The sequence below is a fragment of the Festucalex cinctus genome, chromosome 13 (genome assembly GCF_051991245.1).
Source record: "Festucalex cinctus isolate MCC-2025b chromosome 13, RoL_Fcin_1.0, whole genome shotgun sequence".
Classification (NCBI taxonomy): Eukaryota; Metazoa; Chordata; class Actinopteri; order Syngnathiformes; family Syngnathidae; genus Festucalex; species Festucalex cinctus.
The window spans coordinates 24597605-24618662 of NC_135423.1; the positions used below are offsets into that span (position 1 = coordinate 24597605).

Consider the following 21058-nt stretch of genomic DNA (forward strand, 5'->3'; position numbering starts at 1 on the left):
CTTGTCAATAATACGTTATTAACAAATTGTAATTTTAATAACAAATTTGTAAGGCAACATGATAAAACACAAAACATGGTGACATAATTTTCTTTTAATGATTGCATTTTCAAAGCTAAAAATATTTGGTCTTTCTGTTACAGCACATTTGCACTTTGTTGTTATTAAAGAAATACAGTAACTCACAAAATTGTCTGACTGGGTTACAGCAAGCAATAAACAAATGCATTCTCCAGAAGAAACAGTGCTTAAGGTGAAATTATTAAATTATGTAAGACCATGGGGCAAAAAACAAAAAAAAACAAAAAAAACAAATGAATAATGTGACACATGAGCACATTTTAAAAGGCACTTGCTGATACAAAACTAAACTGTTACATCAGCAAAAAAAAAAACATTGTGCAATATATTTATATTCTCTATAAATCAATGTTTGAACTTTGAATTAAACTTAAGATTTACTGTTTTACAAAATAAATGTTGCAATTGGACTACTATGCTAGCTTTAAAAAATGCTTTAGCGTAGCTTCTTCACAAATGCTATTAAAATTAATTTGTGTTCAAGTCCACCAGGAACATGTGAAGTTAATTAAAGGACTCTAAACTTTTCCAGCAGCAGCATATTCACAGCAATGTGGTTTTAACAATTCGAATGAGATCAAAACAGTGAACAAGTGTATTGATCCAATTTACAGATTACAGCATTGTCAGAGCATTTTAGTATGTACAATACAGTACACAATGAAATCATGTTAATACTGCGTGAACACAAGGCATATGACATAAAAGCTTACTATGCAGGTGAACGTGTAGTCATTACACAAGTATCGGCAGCTTTCTCACAAACTCCAGCATTCTTGAAAGCACTAATTACAGTGTAGTTATAGGCTAGCTTAAGTACCAACCTGTTTTCTCTGTGGAAGAAATGAAAACCTGAAGAGCTTCACTTTTACCCTCGATGCAAGTGACTCATTGAACTGCGCTGAGTGGTATATCTTAAAACAGTGTTTTAACTCAATCTGATGTACTCCTTTGCATCCTTCATAACCCAAACAAACTGTTTCATCAAGGCATTGCATCATCAGTAATTAATGATGCCATCTCACACACAATACACACGCTCACAGTTTGCCAATCGCTGCTGTTGCTGGTAGTAAGTATTAACTGTGGAGCAACGTAACAGTACGAGAAAGAAGCATTTAAATTGCTTATTCGGCTCAGAATGTATTAAAAGCTTTGGTTGGTTCTGGTGAATCGGAAAAAAATATCATCTCAGTTGCGAATGTCTCCACTTGCTACAATTTGATCCAGATTGTTGGTCATCTCATGCATTAAGCCCTCCTCAGTGGCCACCTTGGACTCGTGTACCTGCAAGAGAAAGGTAATGTTAGATTTTAGGCTTTTAGCACAATGAGTGACGCAGCCAAACCACCTGAACTGGACAACGGCAAACAAATTGAAGACAGCAAATGACCCTGGCACAGGTATATACAGCGGGGAAACAGCGACCCCTGGTGGTCTTATTGGGAAACAATTCTCAACACAACTCGAACTTTATTTACGAAGCGCTTTAAAAACAGGCATTGCTGTATACAAACAATGGCGGAGCCAGAGGGGGGGCGGGGTGGCACGTCCCCCTGCTGAAATGTGATTGGACCCAGCAGACGCCAAATGATTGACATATCACGGCACCGGCGCAGTGACGTCGCACGCCTTGCCGATGCAGCCTGCCAGCATTTTTTTCAAGCAGGCGGAGAAGGGTCTGATTGCAGACCGCAGACTGGGAACGGAACGCCCACGGAACGGAACGCCCACGGAACGGAACGCCCATATGCTCTTGATTGACGGAAAGTGACGCTGCTGTCGTGATCCAGTAGTGTTGTTCTCAACTTCTCTGCAGCGAGCGGTCGCCACGAGAACTACGAAACGAAATCATTCCATCCATTATCACAACCTCTTAGTTCTCAAAAAGTTCCCGGGGACGACACGAAATAATTTGTAAAATGACGAGTCGGGAGCATAAAGTAAGTGGACATGTATTTTATTTAATGAACATTAGCACATAGGTCGCTAAAGAAAAGTTCGTTTCCCGCACAGAAAGTTTGAAAAATGAATTGAAATGATTTAGTGGAACACAGCGTTATTCTTCCATATCTCTAGCGTTGAATTCCAATTGTTATTTTACATGGAACAATAGTTTGAACCTGTGTACCGTACAATATGATGACCTAAAAGTAGTAACTTGCAAATGGGGAATCCACCGTGACGCTGTGCGTAATGCAAAATGGTGTAAGCCCAATACATCACATATTTGCAGCAGATAGGCCTGTATAGCGTAGCTACGTAATTAATTACCATTAATGCATCGATGGGATTTGAATAATAACATAATTTTACTCTGTTGTGGCATGAACGTTAAGAAATCTTTACATGAGTCCAGTTTTTTGTATTTATGTTGGTATGTTTTTGGATTGTAATTGGCCAATTCTACAGTCGGATGACAAAAGATTTATACAAATAAAATGTGTTCTAATTTGCACTCAGCTTCATCGAACCGTCTATAAAGATGGACACCTACCAGCACCCATTTTGGAAGGCTTGAACCATTTGTGCCAAAGGTGGAGAGTTTGCATATGTTGTGGCACATCTGCAAACTCATGATAAGACGGCAATTTGTCATGAAGGTATGTTGTAGTTTGAAGTCCACTATAATCTATTTAAATTTTGTCAATATGGCAATTCTTTCTTAGTTGCCATGGTAAGCAATTTATATAAATATGAAAAAGAATGTATTGTTAGTTTTGTGAATGATGAATACATTTCGGTACAACCTAAAAAGTACTCACTGATACTGATGCCAAGTAATGGATGCCACTAGTACTCTACATAGAAAATTACAATTAAACAAATGACACAGACTTTTAAAGAAAGACCTTTCAAATTTGAAAAGCTTTTTCTAACCTAATGCACAGAAATAAGGCTGGCTCGCATTTCCAGAAAGAGGAAAATAGATAAGAATGCCAAGGTAAGAATAATGGACAGAATTTTCCAAACCCCAATTAATCTATGCAAATTGTCATTGTAGTGTATACATGTCCAAAACATATAATTAATCCCATTCCCTTGAACTTAAGGAGGAACGTCAGATGTCAGCAACCAAGGTCAAGAAGCCTTCTGCAGAGAGAGTGGTCGCTTCCATCTGTCAGGCATGCATGCAACAATTTTTATATATGTATTTTAAATTTAGGAGGTGAAGCACAGGTATGAACTGATGATATACACTCACTGGCTAGTCAAACAGAACTACACAGAGTAGAGACTTTAATATTCCATCTTTATCAGAGAATCATGTGGCTCTGACATTTATACAATTTAAACAAATTATGTGAAAGCTACAAAAACATGCTGATAAGGAATTCTTCATTGCACTACTCTTGTTCGAAGAAGATAATGATGATCATATTGATGATGAAGACCAGTCTATTTTTAGTTTATGCGGTTATGTTCACAGCTACCAGAGGAGATTTTACGATCCATCCTGATTCTTGCTGTCCTCAATGATGGCGAAGGCGCAATCCACGTGCTGGCCCTGACATGCACCCGATTCTGGATGATCATCAGATAAGAATCATTTCGTAGAGAAGCACATTTTCAGTGGCTAGACAGTAAGTTGTGAGGGAGTGGGGATCATGAGGATAAGTAGTTAAGATAATGGATGGGTGGACAAAAAAAAAATTGTCTGTCTGTCTGTCTGTCTATCTATCTATCTATCTATCTATCTGTCTGTCTGTCTGTCTATCTATCTATCTATCTATCTATCTATCTATCTATCTATCTGTCTGTCTGTCTGTCTGTCTATCTATCTATCTATCTATCTATGTATGTGACAGCTAAGGTTGTTTGAAAGCACTATATACATAAGATGACTTGACTGTCTGTCTGTATGTCTATCTATCTACCAGGTGTCGTCAACTGGAGTGCATTTTCACCCGATTTTAAAAAGATGTACAGGATTCCCTATTGCCTCACCCCTTGCATCCAATGCAATTCTATATTTAAAGAATATAAAGGGTTCTGGGGACATGGAAAAAGAGGAGAACTCATTGGTTTTTATTCAGATTACAATATTCACAGACGCTGCAGCAACTGCATAAATTGATGTCACAAAATAAATGTGATTTGGAAAACAAAAAAATGGGAGTGGTTATTTCAAGTTACAGAAGCATGTACATTACATAATGCTTACATGTATCATAAAATCATGTTTGGAGAGGAATTTTGTGAAAAATGATGAAGTAGGCTACTTTTTGTCATAAATATACCACCTAGTATTGCTTGTTGTAGGCCTTTATGGAAAAATATATTTTAAAGATGGCTAACAAAAAATAACATTTTGTATGTATATCACAATTAAACCAGCTTTAAAATACTATTTCCACCTCATAATTTTGTGGAAATAGTCTTTTTCTTATGTGCTACGTTTGTGTGTTTGTTGCAATAAAGTTTAGTTTGTCGTGCCATTAATTGCATTAAGTTACTATTCTGTTTCTAAATAGTCTGTTTCGTATGTGGTACGTTTGTGTGATTTTTGCTATAAAGTTTCGACTTTTGTCCTCTAAGACTACCCGTTGTTGTGTTATTCGTGAACAAATAATGAGTCTTTGGTAGAGTTCAAATGATCTTTTTAGTGCACTCCACTCTTTACTACACAAGCCCCATCACACATATCCATACGCTCCTCAAGCCTATCGTACACAGCGTATCACTCCGCCTGGAGGCAGTAACTAGTTCCAGTTACATATCACAACATCCCCCCTGTTTTACATGAAAAATCCCATAACAAAACATAACAAAAATTTGCATTAACATAAATTTGTGTTCTACACAGAAATCCTAATTCTATCCATTTTAAGATAACAAACTTGTCACTTTTGAACACATCAACTTTGCAGAAAATGTTTACACAGAACGCAAAAAACTTTTTTTCTCTCTCTCTTCTATAGCTTCACTATTCAACGTAGTCCTTGTAGCGAGCTGGTTTGACTACAAGCCTTCCACATCTTGTTTTTATTGGCTCATTGGTTTTAGTTTTTCTGTTTGGTGTATCCTCTTGTCTTTGCCCTCTGTGATCCTGATGATCTTCATCCCACACATCTGGCTCTGCAAAGTTCACTCTCCTTACAGGCTGTGTTTGTTGCATCCTTATGTTGTAGGGTCCACGTAGATGGCTCCTGTTGCGTCTCAGATTATTTCCATTTGGTGTTTGAACAATGTAGCTCCGCGGCTCATTGCATTTAAGCAAGACAACTGCTGGGTGCCATGTCCGTCTCTCCTTGTCCCACATTGTCACATGCTGTCCAGGATGTAGTTCAGGGAGTTCCTTGTGAGAGCTACGGTCATGGTGCTCTTTCATTGCAGCTGCTCTATGCGCCAGATGCTCTCGGTGTTCCTCCCTTCCTGGATCTGTCCGGCTTGGCAACAGGGTAGTGACACTCCTGCCAAAGAGAAGCTCTGCAGGTGATGGCAACTTGCTGTCAATAGGTGTCGCCCTTACTTGCAGCAAAGCAATGTACAGGTCATCTTTGTTTTGTATTGTTTTCTTCATGATGGCCTTAACGTATCTTACATGCCTTTCGATGAAACCATTACTTTTCGGGTAATTTGGTGAACTTGTAATGTGTCTTACCCCCCACGCAGTCATCAGTTCTTTAAAAGGTTGTCCAGTGAATTGTGGTCCATTGTCAGTCAGTATTTCATCCGGCCGTCCAAACATAGACATGTATGTTTGAAGATGTCGTGCAACAGAATGGCTGGAAACTGGAGTAGACATTTCATCCACCAGTGGATACTTGGAGTATCTATCCACAGTCAGCAGGAACTGGCGACCCTTGATTTCAAACAAGTCAGACGCTATTGACTGCCATGGTTTTGAAGGTGTGCTGTGCGGTGTGAGAGGTTCTTTGGGATTCGCATCCTGATGCTCTGCACACACACTGCAGGACTTACATGTCTTTTCAATGTCCTCATTTATCTTTATCCAGTAGACGCTTTCTCTTGCCAGCCGGCGTGTTTTTTCTATACCTTGATGGCCCACATGGAGTTGACTCAAAATGTCTTTGCGCAATGGTTCAGGAATGAGTATCTGTCTTCCCTTGAATATGACTCCGGCTTCCACAGCAAGCTCATCTCTGAAAGACCAGTATGCACGCAGGTCTTTGGGAAGGTCCTTCATACTGTCAGGCCATCCTTTGTAGATAAGTTCTTTCAGCTGTCCAAGTTTTGGGTCATCAGCAGTTAGTTTGCGTAATGCTTCTTGCTTCTCGCAGGAGAAATTTATCATGGCAATTGTGTACTTTCCTGGGTCGTCTATTTCAACGTTGACTCCATCTATGCGTTCATCCAATTGAATCTCACCATCATTTTCAGGGTTTGGCAGTCTACTGAGTGTGTCTGCCAGTACCATCTCCGCTCCAGGTCTGTATTTGACTTCATAGTTGTATCCTTGGGTTTTAATCAACATACGTTGGAGACGAGGTGGTGCTGCATGTAGAGGTTTTGCACAGATGGTGACCAGTGGCTTGTGATCTGTGATCACTGTAAATGACTTACCATACAGGTAAGTATGGTACCGCTGCATACCGTACACGATCGCCAGCATTTCTCTTTCAATGTTGCTGTACCTTGACTGGCAGTCTGTCAGTGTTTTTGATCCAAATGCAATGGGTTTGTCATTTTGTACCAGCGCTATTCCAAGGCCTTTTTGTGATGCATCTACCTCAAGCGTCAAAGGTGTGCTTGCGTCATAGTATTTCAGACATACATCCTCAGCAATAGCTTCTTTCAACTCCTCAAAGCATTTCTGATGATCAGCTTCCCATACCCACAATGCATCGCTTTTCAGCAGCCCTCTTAAGGTGTGTGCCTTTTCAGCAAACTTGGGTATGTAGGCTGCGAGGTATGTGAGCATTCCAAGGAATCTGTGCAGTTCATCTTTGTTTTGAGGAGACGGCATTCCTTGGATGTCTCTTACTTTTGCCACGTCAGGTTTTATGCCGTCTTCGGTGTAAAGGTTGCCAAAGAATGAGATGCTTTCCTGCTTGATGGCACATTTCTCGCTGTTGAACACCATACCTGCTTCAACTGCCCGTTCCATCAAGCCGATCAGATGTCTGTCATGCTCTTCTTCATTTTTTCCACTGACAACAATGTCATCAGCTATACTGACCACACCATCGAGCCCCTCCAGAATTTGGTCCATCCTGGCCTGGAAAAGGTCCTGTGACACACTTAGTCCAAAAGGCAAACGTTTCCAGCAGTATCTGCCAAATGGAGTGCGAAATGTTGTCAAAAGTTGTGATTCTTCATCCAGGTGTATTGACCAATATCCAGCTTTTGCATCCAGCTTGCTGAATATTTTTGCATTTGCAAATTTGGGGTTCAGCTCCTCCACAGTTGGTATTTTGTGTGGGCATCTTTTCAGGCTCGAGTTTAGTTTTTGTGGGTCTAGGCATATCCGTAGGGTTCCATCCCTTTTGGTACTGTATGCCAAACTTGAACACCAGTCAGTATGCTGTTCCACTTTTTGTAGTACACCCTCTTCAACCAGTTTGTTTAGCTCCTCTTGAAGTTTGTCTTTAATGTGTATGCTGCACTTTCGTGGCGGATCGATGAACGGCTCTGCATCATCCTTCAAAATCAGTTTTGCAGCCCCTTCAAAGTTCCCTATTTTGTCAAACTGGTTTGGGTATGCTCTCTTGAGATCACTGCACGTTGTTATTTTCGGCAGGTTTTTCTGTGTTTTCCCTCCTTTGTCGTCATTCATTGTTACTTGTACAGTGTCCACATGTACAGTCACTAGCTTTAGTAGCTCACTCGTGGGTAGTCCAACCACAGCTGGTCCTGGTACATCCACGACATAGAACTTGGCATTGATCCATTCGGAATCTTTGAACTGACATGGGATGGTTATGGTTCCGAGACAATGAATCTCATGGCCACTGTAGGCAGATAACCTCCTCTTATTTTTCTTGAGCCTTTGTAGTGCTCTCGTTCCACTTCCATACATTTGTCTAAATGTCCTCAGTGGTAGAGTATTTCCTGACGCCCCTGTGTCAATTTTAAGACGAAGTGTATGTCCATCGCCTGGCACATCCGGTGGTCTCACATTCAGTGCGGTGTATGCCTCCTCTCTAGGTGCTGTACTTTCAATGCTGTGCATACACTTGTCACTGACAGTGATAGAATGGAACTCATGCTGAGATCATTCTTCCTGTGTGTCTTGACTGTCAACCACATCTATTTTGAATTTCTGTCCTTTCTTATATCCCTTGTGTTTGGCATGCATGTATTGGGTTGGATGTGACTTACTTGTTCTACTTATGTCACCATCTTGCTTATGTTGTTGTTTTGTCATCTTACAGCAACGTGCCCAATGTCCTTTCTTACCACAAGCCTTGCAGATGTCATGGAATGCAGGACACTGGCGTGGATGATGGCTTGTGTTACATCTCCGACATGTGTGGTCCCTCTGTATGGCATGCACATTATCAGAATTTTCTGATTTAGACAATCCAAGCTGGCTCAACTGCGCATTCCCCGCAGTTAATGCTTCATATTTCCGTCCTTCTTTCAGCACATCAGCCAAAGAATAGCCTTGGGGTTTTCCATACAGGTCATTTCTCAGTGCATCATGTGGGGTGCTAGCAATTATGAGTTCAATAAGACGTTCAGTCAACTCTGCGTCAGTGAATTGACATTTCAGCGCTAAAGTTCTCGCCCTAGTCATAAAATCATCAATGTTTTCATCTGACTTTTGTCTGAATTGCATTAAGTGGAGTCTGTGAATCCTGAAATTCACATTCAGCTTCAGTTGTTCCTCAAAAAATGTCCACAGCTTTTGCGGGTCTTTCTTATCATCATCACTGAGTCCACTAGCATTAAGCCTTCTTAGCCCTTCATCCCCAATACCTCTGCATATTTTTCTAGCTTGTTTAACTTCATCCGTTATTCCTTCATCATCCAAATAGAGACACATCTTCTGCCTGAATAACGTTATAGCTTCACTGAGATCCGCTTCGGACCAATTCATCACTGGTATATGCAACGCCATACTGCACTTGTAGCTTCAATCACCGCCGATATGTAGCTTGCCTCCGTTAGCACTTAGCTCCGTCTCACTCACCACGTTCAACAGCAATGAATTATCCTCGGACAATTACTCCGTGAGTAGAGAGTAGACATCGACGTTTAGCAGGCAATCCATTACCGCTGCCACCATGTTGTGTTATTCGTGAACAAATAATGAGTCTTTGGTAGAGTTCAGATGATCTTTTTAGTGCACTCCACTCTTTACTACACAAGCCCCATCACACATATCCATACGCTCCTCAAGCCTATCGTACACAGCGTATCACTCCGCCTGGAGGCAGTAACTAGTTCCAGTTACATATCACAACACCCGTAGCATGCGGGGGAGGAGTGTTCCGCTGGGGGAGGAGTGTTCCGTGATTGAGGGGCGTATTGTTCCGATTTTTGTCCTCTAAGACTACCCGTAGCCTTCGGGGGCGTAGTGTTCCGCTGGGGGAGGAGTGTTCCGTGCTTGGGGGCGTAGTGTTCCGTTCTGCGGTCTGCAATCAGATACAATTGAGCAGGCGCCTACTAATTGTTATGCCCCTCCTGAACAGTGGCTGGCGCTACTTATGACAAAGCATTATAATCCACCTCACTAGGAGTCTAGAGAAGGAGAATCATCTGTTTTAAGGAGCAGTCTCCTGAGTACCGAGAATGCATGTTGGCGTTTGGCTATATCATGTTTGTTTGCCTGTGAGACGTGAGTGACTGTTTAAAATAACTTTTATGTTCAGATTATGGGTGTCAAAATTGTCGCGTTATTATCTCGTTAACTTAAAGTGCCTTTAACGGCACTATTTTTTTTAACGCTCGATTAACGACCGCTCCTTATTTGGAAAACCTCTACTCAGGGAATTCTAGTCACCACGCAGTAGAAACGTCCACGTCAAAACTACCCAATAGAAATGCACTGGAGCTAAAATACAGTGTTTAAGGGGCAGAATATAGGTGGAGGAGCCATTTGGACAGTGTCTCACCACTACCACCCGTGCCTTGCTTTGAAAGAACGCACTCGGTTAGCCGTTGCGTTCGCACCGAGCACCAAGAGGCGTCCATGGGCACTCTGAAACCCCTGTGAGAGTAAAGAGCCGAATGGACGCCGTCTTGACAGTTGGAGTGAGCCCAATCCTATTTATCTTTAAATGTGAGGCGTATTTTATTCAGCATCTCCACAAAATATCTCATCAAGGTGAAAGTGAAACTACCGATGTGTTCGCTGTAACAGTAGAGCGGCCTCAGCTGCGTCTCGCATCCGAGAACTTAAAATAAAAGCGTTCGACATCATTAAAAGGAGTCACTATAACACAATTTAGCAGTAATAAATTAAATGATACTGCCTAATGTGTGGGGATTGGCTTCAAGTTGTATTTTACAATTTTAAAATGTGCAGAAACTCGCAAGTTACTTATTGTTTAAAATTACAGAGCTATTAATATGAAAAGAACACATCGGTCGTTTCTGGTTCCTATGCAGTAAAAATTCGTCATTTTACAATGCACATCCTATTTCACTTAACAAAATAAAAGCCTAGCGCGAATGCATATATTTGTGGGGATTGTGTTGTATTTTACAGTTTTATAAATGTGCATAATTTCACAAGTTACTTCATGTTAAAAATTAGGCAGCTCCTAATATGAAAAGAGAAATGCATTGAGCTTTCACTATTGTCTTACAAATGCAATTATACCATGTTGTAGTGATAGAAAAATGACCAAAACAAATCAGTCACGCTTTGGTTTGGTTTTACAGTACAGCACATATTTTATTTTTATTTATTTTTTAACTTTTTTTTTCTTGAATTGTTATGAAATTAGTCTATCAATGAATTTTTAAATTCTTTTAATTGAATTGTTATGAAATTACTCTATCAATGACTAAAAAAAATAAAACCATATTGAAATTGTACATTTTATTGTAAATGTAGGTATAAATTGAGATATAAAATATGCAATTAATGTGTGATTAATAGTCAGTTAATTATTGAAGTAATGCGATTAATTATGATTACAAATTTTAATCCACTGACACTTCTAGTTCAAATAGATTGTTTTGGACGGACATCAATAAGCAACGTAGTTTTCTGCAAGCTAAAAATAAGTATGTTGTTGTTGTTATGCAATACAATAGCACCCTCCAATGGTTGAAAGTTCAAACAGACACTAACTGACGTTTGCATTTACAGGTAGAAGTGGAGGATTTATTAACATTATTATTAATTAATCACATTAATAAATTATGTGGTTGTAAATGAAGTGGTAGTTGGAGTAATAAATTTATTTTTCATAGGGTGTGTGGAAAATGAAACGACAAGGAGAGTTTGGCACTTAGACAGGATCTTTAGTCATATGGTAATACAAATTTGCATTATGTTCATATTATAATGTTATGTTGATAAAAGTACTGTAATTGCATGAATACAGTATCTGCGTGTGCGTGCAAGTTCATTCAAGTTAAACAGTACTGAATTATTTTTTTTTGTACATTTTATACATTCTTAATAAACGGCACATAATGTGCAAAAATCTCCCCTGTGCTTAATATGTACTTAAATATATTTGAACTTCGATAGAGACTCCGATTGAAATAAATTTTCATAAAAACAAATTTGGCATCATCTTTGAATGAAGTATCCTTGGCCTCCCCCCTGGCCCCCCTATTTATAAAAGTCTGGCTCCGCCACTGTATACAAAGTGCTGTACATGAAACACAAATCGGTTGTGCGGTAAAGAATAAGGTAAAATAATAACAAAGCAAACGTTTTGAAGTAAATCAAATATATAAGTACATAAATAAAATAATAATAATAATAATAATAATAAACAAATAAATAAGTAAATAAATTTTATATCAGTAAATGAATAAGTAGGTGAGTGAAAAAGAACTAAATAAATACATAGATAAATAAGTAGAATAAAACAGTGTTATGTTTCATGGTGCGCCAAAAGCCAAAGAATAATAATGTGTTTTAAGATGTGTTTTAAAAGCAGATCAAGAGGGAGATTGCCTAATATTTTGTGGAAGATCGTTCCAAAACAATGTTTTGAGGCGCCAAATTGCATTTTATTAAAACATAAATAGCAAAGCGCAATTATGAAGAAAGAAATGGATTTAGGCTGTTTGAAAGCGCTACATAAATTAGTGATAGACCGATGTGCTTTTTTCAGGGCCGATGCCGATACCGATTATTAGTCATCAAGAAGGCCGATAACTGATATTTCAAGCCGATATTCATTGGCAGTAAAAGAGAAAATAACAGCGTAAAAAAAACAACAACTTCTCTTTTAATTTTAAACACATTAAGAATAGACAGCATGTGTTAAGCTAAATTCAAAACTAAGCAAGCAAATAAATAGTTTTCTACTGTAAATAAAGTTTTCCAAATTTTCAACGTAATTTCTAAATTAATTAATTTTTTTATAAATTAAAAAGTGTTGGGACTTCCCAGTAGCAGCAGTGACAAATGTATACAAAATTAAATGTATCTAATTTTGGGTTTTCGTCAGGGTTCAAAAGATCTTTGTAGACAGTGAAAAATTGTCTGAATATGTTTGAAATGTCTTTGCAACAAGTAAAATGTGTCTATAAACATCTTACAAATCGCTCGATGAAAGCACAAAATTTGCTACGTTCGGAAGCATTCGCTGCTCGGTGAGATTCCAGCTTTATCGGCCTTCAGATTCGTAAAAAAGGCCGATGCCGATATTTGTCAACATGACAAATATCGACACCGATAATCTGCCCTGCCGATAATCGGTCTATCCCTAATATAAATAAAGATGACTACACTTGACGTGACTTGACAGACTCTCCAAGAATTGATATTTAGCCACAGGTACATAAGAAAGAAAGAAATACAGTTAAGTATTATATCGTATATATAAATGTTGAGAGCAAAATGCATTGATGTTTAGCGCACTGTACATGAAGCAGTGATTACAACACTTCTTTTTTTAATTAAACATTATTTAGTTGTGGTATTGTACTTTTAAATTATGTTAAATATGATTATCTCATTCTCCCCGTGCCCGCGTGGGTCTTCTCCGGGTACTCCGGTCTCCTCCCACATTCCAAAGACATGCATGGCAGGTTACATGGGCGCTCCGAATTGTCCCTAGGTGTGCTTGTGCGCGTGGATGGTTGTTCGTCTCTATGTGCCCTGCGATTGGCTGGCAACCAGTTCAGGGTGTCCCCCGCCTACTGCCCATGGCCAGCTGAGATAGGCGCCAGCACCCTCCGCGACCCTAGTGAGCGGTCAAGGAAATAGATGGATGGATGATAATCTCACAATTATTACAAAGTATGAATGTGGGAAAATGTTGGGTTGAATGCAATGGTGTTTTAATAGAGGTTCTTTTTCACAAAAATATCCTGAAATTAATTTTAGTATAAGTGGTTAATATCAACAACTACAATGATACAATGATGATAATGGGCACGATTTAACATTTACATTAACATTTAACAATTAACTCCTCAACTCTTTTAGAGTAGGCTAGCCTACATTTTCCCAATCCTTGTGCCCTAACAGATAATCTGGTGTACACTTCAAAAATACTATTTACAACAACAACAAAAATTCTTTGATCACATATTTGTGCCAGCAACAGTCGTGACAGGAAATATTCTCCCATGAGATGGCAGAAGAAAATATTAAAGAGACACTTTACTATTTAGCCATTTTTGGCAGTCAAATATTAATATTTTGCCTATAATACATTAAACATTTGATAGTTTTATTATTTTTCATGTACAATTAGTACGTTTAAAAACACATTTTGCGACTTGCTGTCGACTGAAAATGACATCACAAGGGCTCAGGTAACCACTCACCGCTCAGCTTGTGAATGTCACATGACCAAACCTAGAAAACAGGTGAGCTGTGATTGGTTATTTGAGCCCTTTTGTGATGTCATTTTTAGTCGACAGCAAGTTGCAAAATGTGTTTTTAAAGGTACTAATTGTATGTGAAAAATAATTAAATGCGCCATGAAATATTTCTTATGCAAAATGTACCTTTGGTCATTAAAGGTTGGAAAACGCTGATGTATAGTGTGGACTATTATCCAAGGCAGGAGAGGATGCGCTCTCAAAAGCTACAAATGCATTGAAGAGTGTCATAATATACATATGGCTCACATAGCACTCACCCTGAATGGTTCACTGATGCCAATAATGCATTGCAGAGTATTACAGTAGTAACCCAGCATACACTCTCCTCCTCGCACTGGGATCTCCTCTTTACTCACATACACCTAAAAACAAGAATGACCTTATGTTTAGATTTGTCTTTCAATGCCCAGTTTACTCAGTTCACTGTTTACTACCTTAATGGCGTCTTCATCGATGGAAACTTCATCATCTTTGACCCATGTGTATGTGATGTAGTCTGACACGCTAGTAAATCCAACCTGAATTTGATAGACATCGTCATCATGACTTTACTGTGAATTTGTAGTTGAGGCGAAGGGAGGTGGATTTGTAAAGCTGACCTTGTACAATCCAATCCAGTCCCATGTACTGGACGGGAATGGCTGCAGCGGGCTGTAAAGCAGCGTGGCGTCAATGTCGGCGCTCCATTCGCCTTCAGGCTGCAGGCGCACCAGTGGAGTCGTGTACATCATCTTCAGCTGAACCAACAGTGAACATTTGAGGTCATAATAATATCAGCGACGGACGACAGCATTATGACTTGTTACAGTATGTATTAGTAACATCATTATAGTGAGGTCAACTACACTAATAAGAACCATGACCCCCTCCTCCAAACTTTTAGAACTCTTAACTAGTAACTAGTAAGACGGAAAAGTTATCTCTATCATGACCAATGAATAAGGATACTAGGATAAGGGTAAGGATAATATATATATATATATATATATATATATATATATATATATATATATATATATATATATATATATATATATATATATATATATATATATATATATATATATATAAAATGAATAATATATAAAAATAATAAATATTTAATAATAATGTATAATAATTAATAATAATAATAATAATAATAAAAACAAAAATAATAATGTAAATATAACACAAAAACTCAAATAATAAAAAATATAAACAATATAAGGATAAAAATATAAGAATACTACATTCTATAATGTCAACAGTGGCAAAGGAGAACCTGACACTTGTGATTTATGAATCAGTGCAGCAAAGTTTACTGCTATTATGACTGCATGTGCATCCATACACACAGTAGACAGTAGTACAAAGCTTGGTTACGACAAAGTTACATACATTAAAGAGGAAGTCAAGACAAAAATGTTCTTTTCAATAATATCTTCGATGTTGGAGCAAATGAATAACCCACAAAGCAACCCAATCATATGGGTTGCTTTGTGGGTTATTCATTTGCTCCAACTTGTGGCTCAATTCATTTAATTTGATCCAACTTTGTGGGTTAAATAACTCAAAACGCTGGGTCAGATCATTTTTGACCCAATTCAATGGGTTATAAAATTAACTCAAAAAAGTTGAGTCACAAGAATAACCCATAAAACAACCCCAGAAATTGTGTTGCTTTGTGGCCTTTTAATTTAATTTGATCCAACATTTTGGGTTAAATAACAAAATAGCAAACAAAAAAATTGGTCTGTTCACTTTTGTCTAACTTCAATCGGGTTATTCAATTAACCCAAAAAGTTGGGTCAAATGAATAACCCCCAAAACAACTCAGAAAATTGGATTGCTGTATGTGTTATTAATTTAATTTGACCCAACTTTTTGGGTTAAATAACCAAAAAGTTGTGTTGATCTATTTTTGACCCAATTGTTTTTAATGTGTGCAGTCGACTGAAAATTACTTCACAGTTGCTCAGGGCCCATGTAACAACCAATCACAGCTCACCTGTTTTCTGAGTTTGGTCATGTGACGTTTGCAAGCTGAGTCATGATTGGGTAGGGTGACGGCATTATTTCATGTGGACTTTTAGTTTGATCTACTATTTGTTTACAAGGCGGCGGGCGCACATGGTATGTTATACTTTGTTCATTTATTGAATGTTTGAGTCGAAGAGATGATTGTAAATATTGATTGTAAATTCGGTAATATGAAATCCTAAAATAGTGGTGAAGAATTGTTGATGACAGACGAGTGCCCAGGGCGCTGACGAATGACAAAATGTAAATCTATGTTTAACATGGCTGGAGTATGCAGTGGAATTCTTTACTACGGCACTCAAACGTTATCTTTCTAAAGGCTGGTACAACTCCGGTATTGAATCTTATTAGATGGTGCGCCTAATTGTGTGACTTCTGAGAGTACTACGTAACATTTAACAAAACCACAGTGATGAATTGACAGTCACCTTCAGTGTGAAGATTCCGGTGACAGGTTTGTGGTCACTGATGCTGTACTCCATGTTGCTGGTGTACAAGTCCTGCCTGATTTCCAACGGGTATTCCTCAGCTACTTCTAGCGGCTCGACATCTTTTGCGTCTGGTCCGTCGCCATGTCTGTCTTGCTTGTTGTCAGTGTGCGGGGCTTTGGGTCTGAGGCGCCACAGGATTCTGTCCGTCCAGGCAGGTTTGCGCTTCTTACTGCTGATTGATGGCATTGAGAGAGAGGAGAACAGAGAACATCACCTGTTTATTAACCCATAAAGGCCTAAAGCGCCTGGCAAAACGTGTCTCTAAAAGCTAGTCACCCACGAAACGTGGAGGGGCGGGTACAAGGTTGGGGGTGGGCCTTTTAGCTTTTCAAGAGAGGAGAGCGCCCTCTGTCGGCTAAAGGCAATACCTGAATTCCCTGTGGCATATCGTCAGAGACTCATGGATACAAAAGTTCACCAGGAACTCCTAAACCGCCTACAATGTGTTTTTTCAACATATAACCTTTTGGCATCAGTGTTAATTTTTCTGTAGTAAACCACTTAGCACGCTAACTAAATGTATAATATATGTCACAGGGAATTCAGGTATTGCCTTTAGCCGACAGAGGGCGTGCTCTCCTCTTCTGAAAAGCTGGAAGGCGTTCTCATGGTCAAAGCCCCGCCCCCAAGCCCCCACCACGTTAAAACACTGCCAATAAGTTGAAACAAAAAAAAAAAAAGGGAAGTGAAACTGAAAACCACGGAGTTGAAACTGAAAAACTGTGACACCCGGGGGAAAAAAAAAAGAGAATGCGTAAAAAAAATCTGCAGACTGGCATTGAAAAAGACATAATACAAAAAAAATATGATTAAAGAAAATAGTGGGGGGGTTTTTATGTTTGTATTTTCTTTTTCAATACAACCTTTTACAATGCTAATCCTTGTTTCAATGTCAATGCAGGTTTTTCCACAATGCCATTTTTTTTTCAATACAAAATTTTATTGTCAGTGTGGATCCATACATCTGCGGGTATATTTATTTATTTACCTTCAACACTGGAGCGCATAGTTGTAATAACCTCGGGGAATCGAATGGTAATTATTCGTTGTCGATTCCATTACAAAGCCGTTGAAATTTTCAACATCCTGATTGTCTACAAACATATTTCTTAAAAATATGCCACTGTCGACTGGTTACACTGATTTGAATTCCTCCCGAACCGTCGTCAATCTCGTCATTTATTTCATAACTCCAGCGAATCTGCGCACGCCATAAAATGCCAACATTCTATGAGGTGACAAAGAGACCAAGAATTGGTCAAAACAAAACGACATGTCCCTTTTCACAGGGAGAAGAGAGCAGGAGCACTGCCGGCTATAATAGTAGAAACACGTTCACGCACTCCCTGCCTTAATGGATTAAACAATGCTGCATTTGCTTTGGACCTTTTGGCATGTATACCTTGTCCTTTTTCGCGGAACACAAAGCTATTGTTGTGTTGTATGAATGGCAACAGGTGGCAACACAGATTCATTGTGCCTTCTGCCATTTACTGGAACAGCATGAAATTGTTCACTAAAGGTCATAGACATCTGACAAAGATACATCACTGATAAAGAACAAAGAACAGTTTTTGTCCCAATATGTGTCATTGGATAATTTCCCAGGGCGCACCTGATGATCTCTCATGGAACAATAGCACGCTACAGCACAGTGGTGGAGAGTCATTGCTTTAAAATGACTCCATTCTTCTCTCAAAGCACTCGGAGTGCATTTACATGTGAACAATCCAGACCAAATGGTACAGATGACAGCATCATTAAAATGATATCAGCTCACACGGAGCTGTAACGTTCACACCTCAAGACGCGCTCATTTACATACAAGACCGGCAAGTAACGGTAATTACGAGCATAATCGGTCAACGCTGGTCAACGTAAAGATGCAAGGAGCACATGCTCACCTGGAAAAGATAACAGTCACTCAGCAATATTTTAAAAGTGTGTTTTTGTAAATTTAGGGTTGTTTAGTGTGTTTAAACACATACGTTCACATTTTGTTGGGAGGTCTGAAATGAATCCCATGCGATAAACAGGTTCACTGTACCATGCATACGCATTACGCAATAAAAATTCTTACAAGCCAACATACATGTTGCAGTTGTAATAAAGTGGCACTATGCATGTGAGCTGTAATGTTCCAGCTGTGGTGGGATCCCCAGATTAAGCCCCAAGCTTCCACATCAACAAGCTAGCTACTGCACATGTTAAAAGAGGGTTGATCATGTGACTACGGTACTTAACAGTCACCCTATGGAGTTTTGAGGTTAAACAGGACATTCACCTTTTGTCAAAAATGTGAGATTTACAAATATAGTGCACTTATTCTCTCATTTGGGTCTTTTAGTAAAGGAGTCATTTTACATTTGATGTCAGCAAAACAATGTTAAGCAAAATTAACAATTGGAAGGGATGTCAACGTAAAACCGTAAACTCCAAAGGACTTATTTAATGAAAACAAGTAGCTTTTGATTGTTACACACCTTTCTGTAAAGAGAAAAATTAGCCAAGCTTAGATCATTTTTTTAAATCTATATGTTAGTTATAGGTTAGAATAAATGTGAAATTGTAAAGACTACAATGACTTTTATTGTCAAGTTGTTAAATAGCATTTACATCCACACCAAAGTACACCTGTGATATACGTTAGCCTGTGTGGACATAATTGTGTTACAAGTCTTACTTAAAGGCAAACCATGTCCTGTAGAGCCTGTGCAGGTGACAAGAGAAGCGTATCGCATATACACGTTAATATTGTAGAAGCACAAAAACAAGGAATTCTGAAGTGTTTTCAAAAGTGTGACACACAACCAACGTGTCTGCTACCTGCTGTCATAAGTATCGGTGTTTACGTCAAACTTGTACGTGGGCTGGAAGTCGAGGGGCCCTTCCTCAAACTCTTGTAGCAACTTCTCTTTTTGCTTCATCATTATCAGCTGAAAACATCATCATAAAAAAACAAAAAAACATTCAGTGACCTTCCATGCTAAACACATGAATAGACTGTGACTAATAGTATCCATGTTAGTTGGGCCTAAATCTGCAAGTGATATATGAATAGGCGGACTTGTCCAACCTGGTCTTTGCTCCACAGCAAACTGTAGTTTTGATTGCTGATGCATGTTCGGATAAAGTGCAATCCATGGTCTTGAATTCGGAAGTTGAGATCTCCAAACCAGAAGACTAGCCTTGAAGACACAGGAGAGGGAGATGAAGAAAGAGGAAGGAAGGGAGGGAGGTAGAGAGAGAGAGAGAGAGAGAGAGAGAGAGAGAGAGAGGGAGAGAGAGAGAGAGAGAGGGAAGGAGAGAGAGATAGAGAATAAAATGTACAAATTTTTCATGTACATCTTCTTACCATGTGATACCATCATACCACACAAGCATACATTATGGAAGTTAACTCACTCACTCCCAGCCATTTTCACTGAAGATTTTGACTGATTTTGTAAGGCACACAAAATATTGTGTTCTAATCTTATAAAAACATGAGAAAAGAAAGATTTGAGTCTCTTCTTTCATTAGGAAAAAAAGGGGGGAAATCTGTTAACGTTTTTCGGCTATTAGTATTAGAATATAGGTACATTTCATCAATATTCACATTCCTGGTGAAAACACTTACAAAAGGAGCTTGTTGCAACATGGCCTTGGCTGATCTCTTATACTCTGCTGCCACCAGTTGGTCACTTTTTTTTTGTTGTTGTTTTTTTTTTTTTTTTTTTTTTAAACAACTACCATAGCTTTAAACTACCTCTTCACGTCAGAAGGGGCATTTAAACCTTCTGTATTCTCTTGCATTAAAAAAAAATATATACATATATATTTAAAAAAAAAAAAACGTGTAAACACATTCTTGGGAGGGAAGGACAAAAAAAACACGTTTTTACATGTTTTGGGGATTGAATGAGTTAATGGGGAGTACTGTGTATCATTTGTTACCTATTACTGTACAGATATTGACTATTAAGAAACCATGAAATGTCTCTCACTCGTTCCTCACTTTTGTGTTTGTTGTGCCTATGCTCCATGCTGGGCAAATTACTTAAAAGAAAGTAACTAGTTACAGTTACTAATTACATTCTTAAAAATATAATAGAATAAGCTGAATTGCTCCTTCATAATTGTAAGTGGTTTCCAGAGATAGTAATTGGAAACTTGGGTGGGATTAAATGGAACAGTCCTTAAATGGTTCAGGTCCTATTTGGAGGAAAGGAGTTACTTTGTGACCATTGGAAATTTTGAATCTGATCGAAAGGCCATGACATGTGGGGTCCCTCAAGGGTCAGTCCTTGGACCCCTGTTGTTCAGTCTGTATATGTTACCTTTGGGTCAAATGCTTCAGAACGCCAATGTTGACTATCATAGTTATGCAGATGACACACAATTGTATTTATCAATGTCCCCAAATGACAGCAGTTCTATTAACGTATTGTGTCACTCTCTAGAGCAAGTTAACAACTGGATGAACCAAAATTTCCTTCAGCTGAACGAAAACAAAACGGAGCTCATTGTTTTCGGCAATAAAGAAA

General features: G+C 38.7%; 1 protein-coding gene across 4 annotated transcripts in view; it reads right to left on the reverse strand.

Annotated features, from left to right (window-relative positions):
• Window positions 1-76: 76 nt before the first annotated feature.
• The window catches only part of inpp5ka (inositol polyphosphate-5-phosphatase Ka), a 137960-nt gene continuing 116978 nt past the window's right edge, over window positions 77-21058 (reverse strand). Inside the window, exons 7-14 of one of the 4 annotated variants that reach the window (XM_077541121.1) lie at window positions 19609-19720; window positions 19359-19468; window positions 19216-19242; window positions 16470-16701; window positions 14619-14756; window positions 14454-14537; window positions 14277-14381; window positions 77-1368 (exon numbers count right to left, since the gene is read on the reverse strand). In XM_077541121.1, the coding sequence (XP_077397247.1) occupies window positions 1273-1368; window positions 14277-14381; window positions 14454-14537; window positions 14619-14756; window positions 16470-16701; window positions 19216-19242; window positions 19359-19468; window positions 19609-19720 (904 nt within the window). In that variant the 3' untranslated portion in view covers window positions 77-1272. Of the gene's footprint in view, window positions 1369-14276; window positions 14382-14453; window positions 14538-14618; window positions 14757-16469; window positions 16705-19215; window positions 19243-19358; window positions 19469-19608; window positions 19721-21058 lie in introns of all 4 variants that reach the window. The other 3 variants (XM_077541120.1, XM_077541123.1, XM_077541122.1) reach the window with 3 other exon arrangements.